This window comes from Condylura cristata, unplaced genomic scaffold, assembly GCF_000260355.1.
Source record: "Condylura cristata isolate star-nosed mole 26May11 unplaced genomic scaffold, ConCri1.0 scaffold00051, whole genome shotgun sequence".
Classification (NCBI taxonomy): Eukaryota; Metazoa; Chordata; class Mammalia; order Eulipotyphla; family Talpidae; genus Condylura; species Condylura cristata.
In genome coordinates this window covers 1,519,214-1,540,109 of record NW_004567152.1, presented here as the reverse complement: position 1 = coordinate 1,540,109, position 20,896 = coordinate 1,519,214, and the positions used below count along the sequence as shown (strand labels likewise).

The 20,896-nt window shown below is 50.3% G+C and overlaps 1 protein-coding gene across 2 annotated transcripts in view; it reads left to right on the top strand.

Moving 5' to 3' along the window:
• The window catches only part of TXNRD2 (thioredoxin reductase 2), a 51,717-nt gene extending 39,302 nt beyond the window's left edge, over positions 1-12,415 (top strand). For both annotated transcript variants that reach the window (XM_012734244.1, XM_004694972.2), the window contains exons 12-18: positions 3,275-3,411; positions 5,551-5,646; positions 5,915-6,007; positions 7,628-7,699; positions 7,961-8,058; positions 10,514-10,723; positions 12,132-12,415. In XM_012734244.1, coding sequence (XP_012589698.1) covers positions 3,275-3,411; positions 5,551-5,646; positions 5,915-6,007; positions 7,628-7,699; positions 7,961-8,058; positions 10,514-10,637 — 620 coding nt within the window. In that variant the 3' untranslated portion in view covers positions 10,638-10,723; positions 12,132-12,415. The remainder of the gene's footprint in view (positions 1-3,274; positions 3,412-5,550; positions 5,647-5,914; positions 6,008-7,627; positions 7,700-7,960; positions 8,059-10,513; positions 10,724-12,131) is intronic.
• Positions 12,416-20,896: the final 8,481 nt, after the last annotated feature.

Sequence of the window (20,896 nt, the reverse complement as noted above, 5' to 3'; positions counted from 1 at the left end):
ATTAAAACATCACAGAGACTAGTGGGCTTCTGCCTCTGCCCCATCCCCAGGAGCACCCTCTTACGCCCTACCTGCCTCCTCCCTCCTCTGAGGACTCACCCCAAAGTGCTAAACTGACACATGGATAAAACGCCATCTGCGTCCTGGTGTTGTCCAGGGAGAGGAGCTGTGGGAGCCGCTGAGTGCCCCAGGAGAGCCAGTCCACACTGGGAGAGAGCAAGAGAGTCTGAGATGTGCTACAGTCTGGGAAAGTGCGGAGTGCGACATACAGAGAGATTCGGGTGGAGTGCAGCAGGTGTGCCCCTCTTCCTCAAGTCCTCTGAAGAGTATCCCCTTCATTTTACATAAGATAAGAGAAGGATGACCAGGGAGAGTCCTCATGTCTCTGTGTCTGGCTTTAAGTCCAGCCCAGACCTGGGCTGGCATTGTCTGTGTGGCCCGAGCTGACTTGCTTGCTTGGCCGCCCACTGGGTGCCTGCCCTGGCACCCATTCTCTGCCCTCCCCTGGAATTCTGGCCTGATCTGAGTGGGCTTCTACACCATGAGACAAGACCTGAGCACTGAGGGGAAACATGACTCCTCAGCATGAAGGAACAGAACTTCAGAGCATCCTGGGAACAGCCTATTGTAGGGGCTCAGGGCCCAGTGTTCTGGCCCTGACTCCTCAGTATGGGGTACCTGGCTGGAACTGGGTCTCACTCACTCACAGACCCACCATCATAGCTTCTAAATGCCAGCATGTGCATGGCTGGCCTTAGGGCCGTCGTCCTGCCTAGTGTGGCCTAATACCTCCTTGTTCACTTCAGGAGCATCGATGGAGCACCTGTTGCCTACCAGACCTGTTCAGTTATAGCAGCTACTCCCACCACTGCCCATCTCCCTTGCCATCTATTTGTGCTTCATAGCAGTGGCCTGACATTCCTATGGCTTTCCAGGTTTATGTGTGTAGCATGATCTTAAAAATCCTCGCTTAGTAGTTTGTGGAGGCCACCTAGTTTGATCACATGTTTTCATTTCCTGTTACTACTATTTAATATATCTTTATTTCCTTGGGGACCTCAGATAGGGTTTGGCTGGCTGTTATAAAGTTACCAGGAAGTGCAGGAAGAACTGCTCTTGGTCTCCTGTTACCCCGCCAGATGGGAGTGCATGAGCCAGCACAGGTACAGCGAATACAATATGGCCAGCATCTTCAGGGTGACCTGTGTGCTGCACCAGCTTTGCCCCTGGACATTCTCACTCCACCCCCAATGCCCCCAGAATGATCACCAGGATGTAGTGGGCAGCAGCTACATCAGCTCCCCTGAACCCTGAACCAAACAGCTGAGATCTTAGCCCTTGGTTCACAGCAGAAACCCTCCAGCCTTGTCCACTAGGCCTGGCTCCTTTCTCCTGAGCACAGCACCTTCCAGTCCTTTCCTCGACCTTCCAGGACTCCAGGGTACCTGATGTATCCTGAGGAACTGACCCCTTCTGCATATTCCCAGGCCTGCATCTGCATGGCTCTCCAGCCATCAGAAGGCAGGCATCTCCTCCTGGGGTCTGGGACATCATATCTGGTCTGATCTGATCTGATCTGAGGTGGTGCCACCCTGCCTGGCACCTGATTCCTGTAACCAGCAAAGAAAAGAGGCTGGAACTTGCACCCCATGAACTTGAGAAGCATGGTTTAGAGGAGTCTCTGTGTTTTGACTTCCCTCTCTGGGAGAGCAGCTGGAGACTTAAGGCTTCACTTTCACAACACTTGGTCTCCCAGATGCACAGATGAGGTACCTCCTGCTGCCTCTGGTGTGTCTGAGCCACCCCAGCTATAGGCATGGTGCCTTTGAAGCCTGTGCCTGGTGCCCTAAGGCCACATCTTCTGATCTAGGGGAGAAAGGGACTTCTGCTGGCAGTTTGGCTGTGATGAGGCCTAGGGCTGTGAGGGGACGGAGGTTTCAAGGAAGCTGCTAACATATCCGAGGCCCTCCATCGCCTGCCCATCATGGCCTTTGTGCCTGAGAGTGGGATACTCCAAGCTGGTGGCATGGAGAAGATGGGTATAGTGTTCAATTCTGTAGCCGCCCTCTTTGGGGTCCTCTGATTTCTGCAGACCTCAGAGCTGAGCCTATTTGCATGGAAGGCTCTTGGGACATTGGAGAGAAGCTGGCTTGCCCCATGGAGTTGCTGCAAGGCCCTGGCCTTCTGCCCTGCTCCACAGCTGGGCCCCAGATAGTGGGTGCTGGGTCAGCTTGCAGCCCAGAGGTAGGTCCTGGATAGGGTACAATTCGTGCATTCTTGTCTGAATCAACTCACTCCTTTCCTGCTGCACACATCTCAGAGGATGTCTGCTGCTGGCTCAGGATATAAGGTCACAGTGTATCTGTGCAAATATGTAATTATAAACCGTGAAGTGCTGTTCTGACTGAAGTATGAGTCTGCAGGAGGAGCAAGGTGTGGGAGGGTCACAGGGAAACAGAGAGAGTGGGAGGAAGGGTGTTCCACCCCCTGGAAGGAGCATGTGGGGCCCATGAGGCTATTGTTGGCTCACAGGTGGCCTCCATGAGGTGGAGACAACACGCCTACTCCGCAGCTCCCACCTAAAACAGTGTGGCAAGGACAGGAGCCACAGCTGTGAGAGGCCTGGTTTGTTGTCTAACAGAGTGGCTGCCCTCCAACTCTGCTCCGTGCACATCACTCTGGGGTTATTGTTGCTTCTAGACTCTTTTCTTTTGGTCACAGCCAAAGAAACCAAAAAAAAGAAACCATGTATTTCCAGTTCAAATTTTACATTATATGACATACAGGATTTGTTTGCAGTTTATTTGCTGCCAGAGCTAATTCATTCCTACAATCACTACTATCTTTTCTGAATGTGCTGTCACCAACCTCATAAAAGACTATTTCAGCTTATTTACCTGTTTTAGGGACTATTTTCCTTTTTTGATTTTATATATATAAGTTATGCTAATTATTAAAAGCACAAAATTATCACAACATATGTTTAGAGAAGTGTCTGTGCCCTGCACCCTCTTTCTGCCTTTCTCTGGCTCACTGTTTCTACTAGTTCTGCTTTGGCCTTTCGTCAACTCACAGTGCAAATAGGGGTGTGTGTGTGTGGATGTGTGTGTATTTGGGTGCCGCTTGAGGCCTCAGAGGCTAGCAGCCCCTCAATGCTGCGTGTGCTTCAGATTTCATCGGTCTGAAATGGACAATCCAAGAAATACTATAAAGCAAGGAGTCTAGGTCAAACCTGCTGAAGAAAACCTTTCAGCCCTGTCTTTATTTCTTTCAGGTCGAGTTCCAGAAACCAAAATTCTTAATTTGGAGAAGGCAGGAGTAAAAACCAACCCTAATAATCATAAGATCCTGGTGGACGCCCGGGAAGCCACCACTGTCCCCCACATCTATGCCATCGGAGATGTGGCAGAGGTATAGGCTTCTAGCCAGCATTTCCGTCTCTGCTTGGTCTCTGCATGACCACCTCCTTATCTACGTGTCCTTGCTTGTTCTCAGGATCCTAATCCAGTATGCTCTCACCTCAATATATGTCTTGATGTATCTGCAAAGACCCTTATTTCCAAATAAGGTCACATTCTGAGATTCATGGTAGCATTTTGCTACCATATTGTATTAATTTTCATCCATTCATCATGTAGTGAGTGAACAGCCATTTTTCTAGGTTCTGGGTTACTGCTGGAAGAGAGAAAAGTGCAAGTCCTTATAGAGGTGACATTCTGGTAGGGGACACAGAGGACCATTAAGTAAGTAAACTACTTCAGATGTCAGAAGATGGTTGCGCTTGTGGTCAGGAGAGTGGGGGGCAGCATGCAGCCCCTGGGCTGGAGAAGAGTGAGTTGGGCAAGTTCACCGATAACCCTCACCCCCATAAGGGAGTGTCGGTTTGGGGAATGCCTGGAGACTAAGGCCAGAATCCCCTAGGTAGAGCATCCCAGAGGTGAGAGGGCACAGGTGGTAGTCCCCTATGTTGAGGGGACCATCCTGTGGTCTCGTCTGTCAGCCTGTGCTGCAGCTCATGATGGATGGGAGCTTCAGGAGAGTTTGGCGCACGCGTAGAGACAGGCCAGGGCAGGAACCCCTGCAAGTCTGTGCCTTTGTTTCTGAAGGGCTCATCTTCCCCCTGGTACGGGTCTGTCCTGCTAGATGCAGACCCCTCCTGCTATGGCAGCACAGCTCCCAGGACCCCCAGTTTACCAGAGGGGTCACCCATCAGACGTGAGTCAAACTGCTGGTGCTTAAGTCCCTCAGGCCCCTGTGAACCCAGGCTTGTGAAACAGCATATGGGGCAGACCTCCAAGCTGATGCAGGTCTGTGAGGGGACCGTACAGCTGGGGGCTCAGTCAGAACTGCAGTCCCTCTCAGCAGCAGGTCACCACTTACCAGCCTGTTGATAAGTGAAACTAGTGACTCACATGACCTACGCTATCCTGAAGACACAACCCACTTAGCTGGGTTGTGCAGCTACTTGATGGGACCTCAAATGGCTCGACATGGCATTCCCTGATGTCAGCCACTCTCTTCCTGCTGCATGCCTGCCCTGAGGTAGCACAGTGGTCTTCACTGAAGAGCACATGTGCAAGCCATGCTGACTGTCTGTACACCCCAGGAGCAAAGCTAGCTGGAGTTCCATGAGATGCCAGATTCCTGCCAGTGTGGTGGAATTTCTAATATTTCAGACTATGTTGCCAGAAATATAGAACACATGCAAAAATATTTTTTTGTTAAAAAAATTAAATCCACTCACATTGGGACTTCTCATTCCAAGCAGTCCAAAGAGTTAATGATGCCCTGTGGTACCGCAAGCAGCAGGGAAGAGTCTAGCAGGTGGGTGGGGTGGCCATTGTTAATGAGATATTATGTGCTGTATGCTGGATGTTTCCACGGTTAGTCAGTCCCAGTGGAATGCACAGGCTGCTTTCACAAGTTTATCTCTTCGGATCTCTATTCATTTCTGGAATGTCAAACAACATCTGCATTTCCTGCTGCTACAGAGGTGATTGGCAGCCGGTCCCAGGCTGACGCGTGCAGGGGCACTTGGGCTTTGCACCCCCTGCTCTCCAAGGCAGACACACCCTGGGACAGAGGACCCTCCAGCCCAATGACATCTGATTTGGGACTTGTAATGGGCTCTTGGGTGCAAGTCAAGTACATGTAAGGAGCACGTGGAATTCTTCTTCTTGGCCTGTTTTAGCTGAATCCTGGTCAAATGGCTGTGGGATCATTTGAGTTTCGTCACAGGGCAGCTCTCCAAAATCACCTATGCCAGGAAAGGGTGCAGAGGGAAGATGCATGGGCAATATGGCTGGGCTCACCTCTTTCAGGGAAGAGGATCGTGACCCAGGTTGTCTCCCCAGAGCAGCACTGAGGAAAGCAATGAGGACAATTAAACCTTCCCAGGGCCCTGGACACCCAAACTTGGGGGTCTCTGCAAGGGAGAGACCCCCAAGTTTCCTCACTCCTTTTGAGGAAGGTGAGAGGTGGTGGTATAGGGACTATTCAGATTTCCTTAGACATCATGCTAAAGTGACACCTTCTCCTTCCTTTGGTCAGGGGCGGCCCGAACTGACACCTACGGCTATCATGGCTGGGAAGCTCTTGGCCCAGAGGCTCTGTGGTCAGTCCTCAGTCCTGATGGATTATAACAATGTGAGTGCTCGCTCTTCTTCAGAATGCCAGGTCAGCTTGGAGAAAGCCATTTGGGAGCATGCAGTGTTTGTGTGTGCCTGTGAGATTTAGCTCTAGGGGTGCAGCCCAGAAGCAAAGGAAAGTCCATGCATTCCACCCACTGTCTGGCATCCGCCAGCCAGCACATCTGGAGACCTGACCTCTGATCCTGGTTGGGTGGGGGCGACAGGAAGGAGGACTTTAGTTTTGGGTCTCCAGGGGCAGGTATGATGCAGGACTTGCCTTCCAGGTCCCCACAACTGTTTTTACCCCTTTGGAATATGGCTGTGTGGGGCTGTCAGAGGAGGAGGCTGTGGCTCGCCATGGAGAGGAGCACGTGGAGGTAAGTCAGGACCCTGAGGAGAGGGGTGTCAGGATAGGCCACCTGTGCAGCACTCATACTCTTTGATGGCTCCTCTCCTGCCCAGAGGATAAGCAGCAGTATTACATCCTTGCTTCTCAGGTCCTGAGTCTTGGAGGGACGTGGAGAAACGGGGTGATTGCCATGACACGGCAGGAAGGACCCAGTGGGGCAGGAGTTTTAAGAGGGTGGCCTCAGTGATAAGGGTGTGATGGAATGTGGCCCGTTTCACAGGGGCACATGTCTCCCTTGACCTGGAAAGCTGCTCATACCCTCAGACCTCTGCTGCCCTCCAGCCCTGCTTGCCTGCCCCCAGGTACCTCACCCTTCTTGTGGTTCCATCAGGCAAGACCTCCCCAACCTTTCCCAGCCCCATACCAGCTCCTGCCCCTGTTCCTCTTACAAGATTCTCCATTTCCCCAAGCCCACAACAGCCCAGACTTGGGTACTCACCCCAGAGGAAGGGGTTTTCATCAGATAAAGCTATTTCTGGGATCTGCTCCCGCAGATCGGCTAGTGCCCCAGGGCAGTCACGGTATAAGCCCCAGGTGGTATCACAGGTGCAAGGAGGTTTTGAAACCTGCCAGGTTAGGGAGGCTAGAAGCTTTCATTGGGGCTTCATCTTGCTGCTGTGGCAGTTTGCAGGCGAACCAAAAGAACCAGACACTGTGTGGCCACCATGTTGGGGCCAGGGTCCCTCTGGGAGTGATTCATGGGCTCCAGGGTCTGCCCCTTGCCCCAGGGCCCTGTTCCCTCCATCAGCGGGTTAGGCCTGACAGGCCGGCCATCTCCCGGCACTTTATTTGCTATTTTTGTTTGATTCATCACAAGTACACTGGGACACATGTTCATGGCATTTTATAATGTTGTTTTATGTTTCACAATGTTGAATGGCCAAATACCCTTTATTTGTTTTCTTTTCAATTCTGTCTTAGTTAGAACAATATTCTCTGAAGCTCCATTAATTAATAATGGCTGTGCAGCACATGTGAGGACGCTGCTCATTTTTTACTTGGCCGCAGCCCTGAATACACTGTCGAGCCCTTCACAGGCGCTGAAAGCCTTTGTCCAACAGCTCCAGTGTGGGCCTGGGGTCATCCTGTGCCTGCCCCTCCTCTGGCTCAAGTAAAATCCCAACAAGCACCAGGGTGCACAAAGGAGGCCAGAAGACTGCCTGCTCACCTATTCCTGCCCCTGCCCACCCCTCCCCACTGCGGCAGTTGCTCTGCCCATGCAGCAGCATCCACCCAGTGGTGCTCATGAGCAGTTCCTCTGCCCTGTGCTGAGTGAGAGTGGAGGCCACTTGGCCAGCCTGGTGCCTGGTCTGCTGCTCTGGGCCACAGGGGCTTGGCTTCAGTGGGAGAGGACCTGTTTGCAGAGAGTAGAGATCCAGCCACAGGCTGCCTGTGTGTGAGAAAGAAGGGTGCTGTCCACAGCCAGCTGAACTGTGTCCCACCCTTGACCACATCTGCCAGCTGAGTGGGAGGGTTCTGGGTTCCCACTGTGCCCTGATGTCTGCCCCACAGCCTGTCAGAGTGAAATGCTTAGGAGGCTGGTTTCACAGTAGCCAGTGACTCCAAGAATTGGTACCTTGTCCCCCAGGTTTACCATGCGTATTACAAACCCCTGGAGTTTACGGTGGCTGAAAGGGATGCATCCCAGTGCTACATAAAGGTGAGTGTTCTCATGGGCCTGGGTCAGGGCATGCTAGGAGGCGAGGGAGAGGGAAAGAGCTGGCTGCCGAGTGGGTCACCCTCCATAGCTCTTCCAGAATCCAGAAACGTGAATATCTTCTAGGGAGGTGCTTGTACCCTTCATCCTTGTAGGACTCTGGGGCCCTGTGTACTGCCAGGGCTATGTGTGCTCCTAGTCCAGGCCACCCATGCAGCCCTGGGGTCCTACCTCTGGGTTCACCATTGACAATGTGACTTTCAGATGGTGTGTCTTCGAGAGCCTCCACAGCTGGTGCTGGGCCTGCATTTCCTTGGCCCCAGTGCAGGAGAAGTTACTCAAGGATTTGCTCTGGGGATCAAGTAAGTGCAGAGGAATGCTGTCCTTACGTGATGCTCACCCTGTTGTCCCTCAAGGTGCTGGCAGCTCCACAGTGGAAAGTCCACAGCATTGACGGCGCTTTTTTTGTCGTGCTGTCTGTTTTCAGCAGAGCATCTCTGCAGATGTGACAAGGAATCAGATGAGAGACAGCTTTCTTCTCCAGCCAAATACTTTTAAACCAGAGCCACACAGTGTCCCTAGGTGTCCAGGCAGCCTGGGAGGAGGGGAGAGCTCTGAGTTCCCAGCTGACCTTGGGGATCACTGGACCTTGTCTGCGCAGTCAGAACAGGGTCAGCACTGCACTGCCAAAGCAGCTGTGTATCTTCTGGAGTTGCAGCCTAGGCTTGGGCGCTGGGCTGTGGGGCCTGCCTGCTGATGAAGGCTGTGGGTGGGAGTGAGGAGGTTAGGTACCTAGGCATGGGTTCCTCAGAGGCAGGAGAGCTGGGTGAAGCAGAGGTGAAGGACAGCTCGGGGCTAGACTCAGAGGAGGGCACATGGGGTACCTCAGCCCCATGTGTTTTTAGGGTGTGAGTGTGGGTGTGACTGGGAGCTCACCTTGGGGGTTGGTGGAGGTAGTTAGGGCAGATTGGTTCAAGGTTAGGGCAGGGTCTTGAGGAGCAGGGCCAAAACTCAGAAAGGCCAAGGACCTGGTCAAGATGCCTCAGGGCATGTCAGCCTGTGTACACATGTACCCTGGGCTTAGATGGCACAGGCAGGGAGCCTCAGACCCCATCGTTGCCCTCCCGTTCCTTTATACTCACACTGCAGCAGTCACTGGCTTGTGGCAGCGGGTGCCCCCAGGGGGTGGGCCTGACCTTAGAGAAGAGGAGGAAGGGCTGAGTTCAGGACCATTTTCAGTCTTTGGAGTCCACCTGGTACCTGATCATGGATGCCAGCTTCAGGGCAGCTGCAGTAGCACCATTGTTTGGAAGCTCCATCCAGGGTCACCAGTGGAAGGAAGCTCATGGGCTCGGCGCTGGCTTTGTTGAGCCCCGCTAGAGCCCTGGGCTGGAAGGGCATTCTACCCTGGTACAACTGGTGACCCCAGCGTCCTCACCTGCTGGCCTGTGTGTGACTGCAAGGTTGTTCATCGGACCACAGCACTAGCTCCATCTCTAGTACCGGTGAACAAAGCCGTGGTTCTCCCACAAAGCCATCTCCGTCCTCTGGCACACTGGTGTTTGTGCCAAGACTGATACCCAGCTGGATCAGTTTCTAGAAAGACTCTAAAAAAGCCCTTTATAATAATGCTACCAAAGAAGACTGATTTTCTTAACATGGCAGAGTTCTTTTTTTTTTTTTTTTAGATTTATTTATTTATTCATATGGAACTGGGGTACAGGCCAGAGATGTGGAGGGTGAGAGGATTCATCAGAGACAGAGAGGGGAGCAGAACAGGCAGATTGATGAAGTACACTGCTGAGGGGAGCACCAGGCGGGTCAGGAGAGGTCTGCCTCGCCATGTGAATCTCCTCCGGGGCAGGCGGGATTTGAACTCATGCGGTAGTGGCTTTTAGCTTCTTAGTGCTGTGCTTTAACCCGCTGCGCCACCAGGGAGGGCCAACATGGCAGAGTTCTTATAAATTGAAAATTGACATTGATTGTTGCAGGGTAAACCCAATAGAAAGATGGAGAACTTGAGTAGGCGATTGACAGGAAAAGAAAACCTAAGTAGTAGAAGGTCTTCAGAATTTTTAAGTGTAATTAAAATACCAAGAAACCCTTTCGGTGGGTAAGAGTTCAAAGGTTTGCCAGTAGTGATAGTTTCCAGCATCTGTGCATTTGAGATGCTAAAGGTTTGAGCAAATCAGTGGCTTTATGGGATAGTCAGGAGAAGGTATGCACTGAACCCTCGGTTGGGGGCCTTCTCCCATGTCAGAAGTGCGTATTTCAACATGTGCATACATAAGAATAGCTGATCTTGTAGCCTTGTCTGATAAAATGGTGGATGTGCCCTGCAGGGCACCCACATGTGCTGTGCCCAGGACAGACAGTGCCGGGGTGGGGGGATAGTCTTGTGAGAGAAGCACCCGGTGCTGGGCAGAAGACCATGGTGAAGCCGGTTGGGTGCAGGCTACAATGAAAAGAGGGGGCCCAGGCGTTCTGGAGCAGCCCTTGGTAGAGTAAGGGAGTGGGCCCCATGGAGGGACCAGTTGGAGCCAAAGCTCAAGGTGGGGCTGTGTCTGGTTGGCTGGGAGCAGCAGGAGGCCAGGGTGGAGACAGTAGTGGGAGGGGGGAAGAGTGCTTAGCCACTGGGCGGTAGGACGGTCCAACATAGGTATTGATAAGTATTCCTGGAGAGAGACAGTGAGGGAGGCAGAGAGGAGACTGTCTTCCAGGGTCTCCCCTCTGTGCCACTTTCCTGGGAATAGGGTGATATGGATGCATCTCTCTGCCCTGACTGGTTGCCCTGATTCCTTCTCCCCTTACGCACAGGTGTGGGGCCTCCTATGCACAGGTAATGCAGACAGTGGGCATCCACCCCACCTGTGCTGAGGAGATAGCCAAGCTGCGCATCTCCAAGCGCTCAGGCCTGGACCCCACCATGACAGGCTGCTGAGGGTAAGCCACCATCCCTGCCAGGCGCAGAGCACAAGGCATACCTGCCACCGCCCACAGCCTGGCTCTGCGGAGACCGGAATCCAGGTATATACACATGGGCTAGACTCTGTTTAGGGGGGGAACCATGGGAATTGTTCTCTCTAGGTGTGTGGGAGGCTGCACCTGCCATGCCCCCTCAGACAGGTGAGCCCTGTGCCCAAGGCACCATGGCCAAAAAAGCGGGGTTAGGAGGGGAGGCCCCTGAGGGTTCCACCCTCCGCAGGGCAACCCAGGCCCCAGCCTTGCACTTGCTGCTCCCTATACACGGGTGTGGGGGCTAAACTCACACCTGTAGCCACCTGTGTCAGGTGGGTGCTGGGCATAGCAAGCATAAGCATCCCTGGACCCAATTCTGTGGGTGCTGGGCAGAGGAGCCAGCGACTTGCTCTTGCCTTGCTCAGTGCTGAGTAGCAGGGCTGGCTCTTTCCCCCTCGCCCAGAAGGTGGAGATGCTGCCTCATGCACAGCCACTGCCTGACATCTGGTGCTGTAGAGCTTTGTAAAGCGAGGCTGGTAGGCAGCGGCTGGAAAACTTAGGGATTGTTGTTCATCCCAATTCTCTTCTGAGGAGGAAGAAAGTGTGAGTCTCCTCCTGACCCCTGTCAAAGGGATGCATGTGGCCAGAGCCTTTCTTCTCTCAATCTGAGCCAAGCCCTTCGAGCCCTGGTGGCTAGTCTCAGGGTATCACCCGTACTAGCTGGCCCCTCCCCAGCCTGGGTCCTGCAGGCCTCCTCTCTCCCCTCAGGGCCCAAGCAGACTGCAGACAGAGTAATGCGAGTCTGCAAGATGCCTGCGGGCAGGCACGGAGGGCCAAGTGGTCTGAGGGTACCGCCGGCAGCTGGCCCAGACCTGGGGCCTCTCATGCGTACTTGCTCTACCACAACCCCCTTTCTCAATCAGGGTTACCTCTGGTATAGACTAACAAAGGGCATCCTGGAAAATCCTTATCAGAATATTCTACCTAAAAGAGCTATTTTTTTAAGGGCCAGTTTTTTTTTTAATCATTTCAGAAATTTTTTTAAAGATATTTATTTATTTATGCATACAGAAGTGGGGTATAAGCCAGACGTTCAGGGGTCTCTGGTGAGAGGATTCACAAGAGTCAGAGTGGGGAGCAGAACAGGCAGATTGATAAATTACATTGCTAGGGGGAGCAGCAGGCAGGACAGGAGAGGTCTATTACACCATGTGGGTCATCTTTCTGCCTGGGGATTGAACTCACAGAAGTGGCTATGGCCAGCTTCGCAGTGCTGTGCTTTAACCCACCAGGGAGTTTCAACACCACCAGGGAGGGCCCCATTTCAAAATATTTTTAGTAGTACAATGCTCCCTGTGACACATCACCTAGTGGAGGGAGGGCTCTCTTTAGGATACATTTGTCATCTGTCCTGAGAGGGTCCCCTTGTGGGTATGGGAAACATGGTCACCCCATGCTGACTCTAAATTCTTGACAGGACCCCGGAGGCCAAACCTGGGCAAGCTTTGCCCCTATCTGGAGAGCCCCTGGCTGGAGGGACCCTGAGGTAGCCAGCGTGTCTGGACAGATTGCCTGTGTGCCCTGCAGGGATGGCTTCTAGGGGCAGCTAGCCCCAACACCTGCACTTCGTACCCTCTCCTGCCTGGGCTGGCCTTGCCAGGCCCCAAATACCAGATGATGACGACCTGTGCAGAAACCCACCCTACGGGCTGCTCATGTCCGAGCCTCCCTGGTATTTCTGGAGTACAAATAAAGAGGATGTTTTCCCTAAAGTCTGCTCTGTGTTTGGGGTCCCCAACTTGCCCCCCAGAATGATGGATAGGGATAGGGACTGCCACCCAGGCCAGCACCCCCTGTTAGCCCACCTTTGTCATTTGGGAGCCTGGGGTCCTTGTACACCTCGCCTTCAGTGCTGTGCTTTCAACAGCCCCACCTCCTCCTCTCTGGTGCAGGGAGTGGGCTGCCCAAAGACCCCAGGGGTCCTTTCTGAGACCTTCAACTTGGGTCTCTGCACCTTGCAGAATGGAGTGTGGCCAGGCTCCCTGCAGACTTTTCAAAGACTTTTTTTTCCAGAGCAGCTTGCCAATGGTATGGCCCAGTGACAGGACTTGGCAGGGGTATCAGAGGCTTTCTGTCCCCTGAATGTCAGGTACCCCACTTAATTTCCATTGTGACCCTCCAAGTTAGTTTGTTAGCTGTGCTTAGGCTAATCCTGCACATTGAGACTTGATGGGCCAGGGAGCGCCCGGCGGCACCCACCGCACCTGTCAGTCACCTCACAGAGAGACAGCGCTGACAGTGACGGGCAGGGCCAGGCATTGTGCTTGGAGCTTTAGCAGCGGTTAATCTCATGTCTTCCTTAAGAAAACATCACTTAGTCTGCCGCCCGGGAGCCCTGGATGGGACCCTGCTTGTCAGCAAACAAAGGAATGTGTTTGCACCTTAATGGGCCTAGGGAGCCTCAGAGCTTGCTTGCTCGCTTGGTGTGAAGCGTGTGCTGGAGCTCTCAGACGCCCAATTAAGATGCCAAGTGCCAGGCTGGGCCGGGTCCTCTTAACAAGTGCAGTGAGAGATCAGCCGTATCCCATTTAACGCGCGACTGGTGGCACACCCTGGCCTCAGATCTTGCAGGATGAGCTTGCCTCCACACTGGGTGTTCCCCTTGCTGAGAGGCAAAGTTGAGGTCTGCAGAGGTCAGTGAACAGACTGGGGTCCCAGGGGCAACTTGGGTAGGCACCACTGGGCAGGAGCCTGCAGTCCCCTCAAAACTGGATTTGCCCCTGTCGTGGGAAAAAAGAGGAACTTGAAATGGCCCTGTTGCTTTGTGTGGCAATGGAAATGATGCAGCTTGCATGGAGGGCTTCAGTATACACTGGGCAGCTTTTGGGATAAGGTCCTTTTGCCCCCTGACCACCCTGCTGGCCAGGAGTGCTACCACATGGCTGTTTCCTCACAGGCCCCTCGGGGTAGAATTTTTGCACACCTGTTTCCCCAGAAGGATTTGCCCTGGCACACTTTCTGTGTCTGTGACATCCACTTTCTCAATATTGTGTCTGGCCAGTTCAGCAGCTTGTGCCATCACCTGGGTGAGAACAAAGCGTCTGAGGTATTGGTGCCATCAGCCTCAGCAGCCCATCATGTGGGTGCTCAGTACAGCTCTGAAGGATATCACTCATGGGGTGCTGAGTCTCCATAGTCCCCCACCCCAGAGGCTTTAGTCTACCAGCTACCCTTGTGTGGGCAACACCCCAATAAACAGTGGGCAGGGCCCTGATGCAACTCACAAGCAGTTGGTGTTTAGAAAAAGCCTGGGCCTGGTGTGTGCATCAACCAACCCACCCTTGCGTCTTGTGCTGTCAGTAGAGCTCGCCTGGCCATGGGGCCCAGTGCCCTGGATGTCTACTCTCCATGAGCCTCCAACCCAGAATTCAGGGCAGAGCAGCTGTGTTCTTGGTTCTCATGCCTGAGTAAGTGTGGGGAGCAGGACAGAGTGTTGGGCTTAAGTAGTTTCTGTCCTATGTACCCTCAGGTCTGCCAGCTCCAGGCTTGCTGTGTGTTCTGAGGTCCTTTCTCTAGGCCCACTCTTGCCCTGTCCTTTCCTCCCAGGCAGCTCAGGGAGGGGCCACAGCACCAGAGGCCAGATGCTCTCCCCTTGGCCCCGGGGCCGCCTTACCGCCGCCTTTGCATGTTTTTATGGTGCAATGAAAATATGACTTTAATTCCTCAGATTGTTTCGTGTAACCTACAATTACCCCCGGCAACGTCCTGCACACTTCTGCTTATGACTCCAGATTGTGCAATGACATGGGAAGGAGGGGGGCTCAGGGGCCAACTACCTCTCTCTGCCTCATCTACTCTGGAGTGGGGCAGGTTTTCCTCCAGCCTGCCACCACCATCCCCCCCAAGCCCATGACATGCTGCCCCTGAAAGCCCCAAGGTGCCTGGGAGGTGGGGTGGACACACAGAGGAGGAGTGACAAGCTGTTATTGAGGACTGGACCGGGGATCAAAGGAGCACACAGGAGGAGCAGAGACCCAATTCAGGAGGAGTCTGGAACACAGGAAGAACAGAGTGGACATCAGGCCCAAAAGGCAATGTGGCACTCAACCTACAGCCCACCTCCACTCCCTCCCCAGATCTCTGGTTGCTCTCTCAGCATCCGCAACCCTGCTGGGGACCCCAGCGTTGCTTGACCCCTGCCCCATATGGTCCTCCCACCCAGTATGGGAACCATCGCCTTCCTTTTAGTTCAGCCAGCCCAAACTAGCCCCGAGAACCAGAGACAACGTGGGGGATACCACCATCCCTGCACGGGAGCAAGGATTCCAGCACTGGACCCACCGTAGACCTGAGCCAGCCCTGTCACTAGGGACCTCACTGCCCATCCACCCAGGTCCTGGCTTCTGCCTTTGCCTTTCTGGTGTAGGAAGCTAAGTAACCAGCACCCATTTTCTCCAGATTGTACTCCTTGGGCTGCTACAGAGCCCCAACCCCTCTGCTGGGGCCATAAGCACAGAGCATCTCTGTAAGGACTCCAGGCTGAGAAAGTAACCCCTGGAGTCTGCATTGCTGACCTGTTTCTGCTTCTGTAACCCCCGTCTCCCCATTTCTACCTCCTTTCCTTTCTCCTCTGCCCCCTTCTACTCCCCCTGTCACCTAGTCCACCACCTCCTCACCAGATTCTCCTTGGTGTTGGTGTCAGCAGAGGCCTTGGAGAAGAAGCCAGGGCCAGACGGGCCCCCACCTGGGCAGCATTTATGTCCTGCACATGTTTCTTCATCTGCTACCATCTTCACCTTAGATCTGGGCTCTTTTGCTGGATGCTTCTAGGTCCTCAGAGCTGTCTTAGTTCCTTCCTATAGCAGGAGGGGGCATAAATAAACAGAAGTAAACTGGCTGCTGCCCCTCTGAAAGGAACAGAAGAGGGGGTAAGTAGGGGCAGCAGGACATAGTTGCTGACTACCTACTATCCAGGCTTCACTTTTTTGCTGAACTTTTTCCAAGTGTGGGGACTTTGGGGGCAAAGATCCCCCCAGTGCCATACAAACAGTGGTTCCCAGCTAAGAACCTTCAAGAGTGGTGAAGAAGCCCTGGCATTAGTTTGCAGAGTCCGCTGAAGTATCGAGAAGAGAGACTGTCTAATCCCAGCGCCAGTGTGCTTCACAGTGCTCAGATTTCCTTAATCCCGAAACCCAAGCTGGAGTCTCAGCATCTATCCCAATGCCATTCGTGTGGGCTGCAAGAGGTTCCCTTCCCATTGGCCTGATGTGTTTTGAACTGACTCCACTAAGACAAGGCAGGGGAAAAAGCACCAGTGGGCTGCAATGTCACTCTGCTGAACCCAGGTGAGCTCACAAAAATCCATGTCCTCAGCTAACCTGATGGTGCTTCCTTAGCCTCTTCCCAGGCAGGAAATTCAAAGCCAGCGGTGATAGCAGAAACCCTGGGTAAGGCAGCCTCAGCTCAAGCCTGCCAAGTGCCTGGCCTCTAGGGTTTCATGGGACAATGATCCGGCCTTGCAGTTCCACAAAAGTAAGCTTTCTTTCCTAATAAAATTGGGATCTTTTTGGCTTATATCTGGTGATCAAATAACACCAAATGCTTGGGAATAAAGTGAAACCGTAAATAAGAGATGGTGTGACCTTGTTACATCGCAGCTGGGGGTCAGGAGCCAGCTGGACCAAGCTCCCTGCCCTGACCACTGAGCCACCCAGACCACCGGGTACCAGGCACATGTGTGTGACATGGGGCACCCCACAGGCTTTCTTTTTGTAAGTATATTAGCAGGGCATGGCAGCCACGTGTAGTAAGGAAGACTAACAGCACCTCATGGTCTTTAGCATCTTTGAAGAATTTTCATACCCATAAATTTCCCCAAAGCAGCTGTAATTAGCTCCTGAGTTTGAGGCTCAAGATATGGTATAGAACAGGAGGAGATCAAAGCGATGTCCGGATGTGTTTCCTTCGGCCTCCCACTTGATGAGTGAGAAGACCGATGCCTAGACCTCCCAGAAGTCTCCATGGAGCAGGATGGTGCAGCCAGGTCACAGGACCCAGCCGCCCTCCCCACTGAGGCTTCAGCGTCAGCTTCGTGCCTGTAGGGGAGAGTGGATGGGAGCAAGACCAGCACAGTGTCAATGGCTCATTGTTCTGCCCTCAGTGGCTGAAATTGGGCTGGGTGATTATAATAATAAAGTCCTAACGATCAGTCAGTGGTTGGGTTTCCATAGCTTGGGGAGTATTTGATTTTCAAAGACTTTGGCAGGGGAGACACTGTATAAATGAAGTATGTTGTTCACATCAGTCCTTTCTTTGCAAGTCAGGCACCTTAATTGTTTTACAGGATGATGTACCTTCAGCTCCTGGGTGCTCAGACACTTTGGGGTGGGAAGCAGCACCTAGGAGGCCCAGGCATTGTGTGAAATAATCCCTGCCTTCACCAGCTCAGACAAACTATAACCCTCCAGCCCTCCCTCCTCCCTCCCAGCCTGCCACCACAGAGACTCCAGAGTCTTAGTTGTACCTTCTTTCACAGCACATACCTTGCCCTATGCCTTTGCCCATGCTGTTCCATCAGCCCAAGCCCCCTCCTCTGCCTGGGCAACTGACACTCTATCTTTGGTTAAGATTCAGTGCAGGCTGCTGGTGGGACTGCAAACAAGTATAACCACTATGGAAAACTGAAGGTTCTTCAAGCTGCTAAACATGGAGCTTCCATATGACCCAGCAGTCCCACTCCTAGGTATCTAACCAAAAGAGACAAACACACTGATTCAAAAAGACACCTGCATGCTCATGTTTATTGCTGCTTTATTCACAATTGGAAAGACATGGAAACAGCCCAATGCCTAAAAGTGAATGACTGGATTAAAAAGATGCGGTACATATACACAATGGAATATTACCCAGCAACAACAACAAAAAAATAAACACATCCATTTTGCAGCAACATGGATGGAGCTGGAAAAGATCATGCTTATTATTGAGATAAGCCAGAAAGAAAAGGGAAAATAGCGGATGGTTTCACTCATAGCAGGAATATAATGGACCAGGCGAGAAAATGATAATAATAATGAACAGCTATATACCAGAGACATTTTACAGGGATGGAGTGGGGAATGGGATCAAAAACAGTGGGAGGAGGGAAATGCACTGGACTATGGTGATGGCACATGATGATTTGGTAATGGGAACCCAAGGAGACTACAACTGAGATGGATAAATTCATAAAGTGATGTAAAAATAAACTATTATATTATTTAAAAAAAAAAAGATTCAGTGCAGGGCTTCCTCTCCAGGAAGCTTTCAACAGACACCTGGCAATGGGTTTGCTTAGGGTTCCCAGGCATTAGTGTTTTCTTTATTACCAAAAGAAGTTTCCCTTCTTCGTGTCTGTCCCAAATGTAGTGTCTGGCATATAGTAGGCACTCAAAACCTGGCTGTCAAATGAACATTGGCATGATGTCTTTGTTGTTTTCTATTCTGAAATGCCCATGGTACCCTGTTCTGCAAGATCCTGGGACATGTGCTGCACACATGCTGTGTCCGTGGAAAGAGGAGGGTGGCTTAGAAACTGACCTGACTTCTCTCAGCTCACCACCTCCTGGCTCTGATATGTCAGGCTGCACAAGATGAGCAGGATACCAGATTTACTCCAAGGATTTCATCAGGCACCCTGTGCATCCTACCTGTAAAGATAAGCATAGCCTAACTGGTGCTTGCAAAACAATGTAAAGAGGAGCTGGTTTGAGGTTAGCGATTGAGCGGATTAAGTAGGTCTAACCTTTCCACAGATAACAATGAGCAATTCTAGATAGAATATAAAAAGATAAATAAAGGCACAACAGATTCATCAAGAGCAGTCAAAAAGTAGAGGGACTCCAAGCATTCCATGAAGAGAAATGCACTGAGTGAAACCTATGCTTATTACTGCCTTTCCCCTGAGAGTCCTCCATAGGGCCTGACATGCATGACTGGAATGTGAGCAGAAAGCTTCAGCCCTAGTAGCTTCAGGCGCCCGAGAAACATGGGTCAGCCAGTGCATCTTGAAATGAGGGAGAAAATCTGTGAAAGCCTGCATGTAAATTCCCCTCAAATCCTTGGTTGCCTCCCGAACTGCACATGTATGAACGAAACTCAGGGATTCCAGGAGCAAGAAAACAGCTGGAAGGCTGAAACCTGAGCAGAGATTTCAGTTATAGCCTGCCACGGGAGTGGGGGGTTGGAGAGTGGATCTCAAGTTCTTACAGGACCTGTGCAAACACTGTGGGCTCCCCATTAAAACCACAGAAAGTGCAATGCTTTAGGAGAAAACTCATGTTCCATGAGTAAAGAATTTGCATTAGGACTAAAGGGTAAAACTGAAATAGACTTACACTAACATATGAAACCTGCAAGAGTTCAAAGTGGAACCTTAGCAGGCTTTGCCTGCTAAAACAAAGGTCAACACAATTCAGAAGAAGATAATAGAATCCAAAGCCTCTACAAAGTAGCATTCACAGTGTTCATAATATACTAAAAATATATAGATACATGAAGAACACGAAAATGTGATTCCTAACCAAGAGAAAAAACACGTAATAGAAACCAGCCCCAAGATGTTAGAATTAAATTTAGAAACAGCTATTATAAATATAATATGACCTCAAATGAATAGGAGGTCATAATGAACAGAGTGAATTTCAGCACAGAAATAGAAATAGCAAAAGAGGACTAAATGGAAATGTTAAAACTGGAAAGTCTAACAACAAATGAAAAATTAATTGGATGGGCTCTAATTGACCGTAACAGACAGGAGATGAAGAAGAAACTCTATGGAAAAGAATCTCTAGTCAAAAGAATAGAGAGTAACATGATAAAAAAACAAAACAAAACAAAGCATCAGGGACCTGAGAGATCATGTTAAACATGTATTAGGATGATGTCTAAGAAGGAGAGAAAAGGGCGAATAGGGCAGAAAAAAGCATTTGAAGAAATAATGGCCTACAATTTCATGATTTTTTTTTTATTAACTTACAGTTCCAAGAATTATACTAAATCCCAAGTAGTAGGTGCATAAAGAAAACACAGCTAGGCACATCATAGGCAAATTCATGAAAACCAAAGATAAATAGAAAACCTGAAAAGTAATTAGGAAATGAATGCACATTACACATCAAGGAAAAAATGCACGTAAGAAACAACAGTACAAAATTTAAAAGCTGAAAAACACGTCAACCCAGAAGTCCATGTGCAGTAAAAATGCTATTTTAGAAACACGAGTGATAAAAATACATTTTCAGATAAATAACAGCTGAGATAATTCCTCATCAGCTGTCCTGTGTTTCAAGTGCTGCCATAGAAAGTTCTTTAAGGTGGGAGGAAATTACACAAGATGGAAGCAGATTGACAGAAAGTAATGAAGAGCACCAGAAATGGTAGATATGTAGGTACTTTTAAAATGCTAATCTTTTCCTTCTTTGATATTTTTTAAAAAGGCATTGTTAAAACAGGAATTACAACAATGTACAATTGGGTTTATATGAACATGATAATTGCAAAAAGATGGTTGTGAATTGAATTTACATAGCTGTAAGGTTGTTACTCTTCATGTTAAGTGATACAATATTACCTCTCAAGTAGGTTATAGTGAATTAAAGATTCAACTTGTAAACTCCTAGAGCAACCACTAAGTAAGGTACAGTTAAAAGGTAATAGGGCACTAAAATGAAATACTAAAGAAATTTGATAATCCCAAAAGAAGGCAGGGGATAAAAAGGAAGAACAGAAAGAAGAGACAAATGAAAAACAAGTAGCAAAGTGGCTGACCTAAATCTGATCTTATAGTTTCATAAAAGGACTAAACTCAAGATTATCATACTTGGTTTTAAAAAAGCAAAAGCCAACTATATGCTGTCTATAATAAATAACTTTACATATGAAGATACAACCAGCTTGAAGGCAAAACCATGGAAAAAATATACCAAAAAAAAAAAATACAAAAGCACTAGAAAGCAATGTGGACTACCTTAGTACAAAACAATGAAGATTAGAATAGAAGAATTTTGCCAGTGGCAGGCAGTGACATTTCAATGATAAAAGAATTAATTAGGAGAGCATAACAATTATAAAATTATATGCACTTAATACTAGACTTGCAAAATTAAAATAAGAAATGGACAAATTCATAACCACATAGATTTTTTTTTCTAATTTTTTTTTATTAAAAAGTTTATTTTTACATCATTTTTCACATTTTTTTTT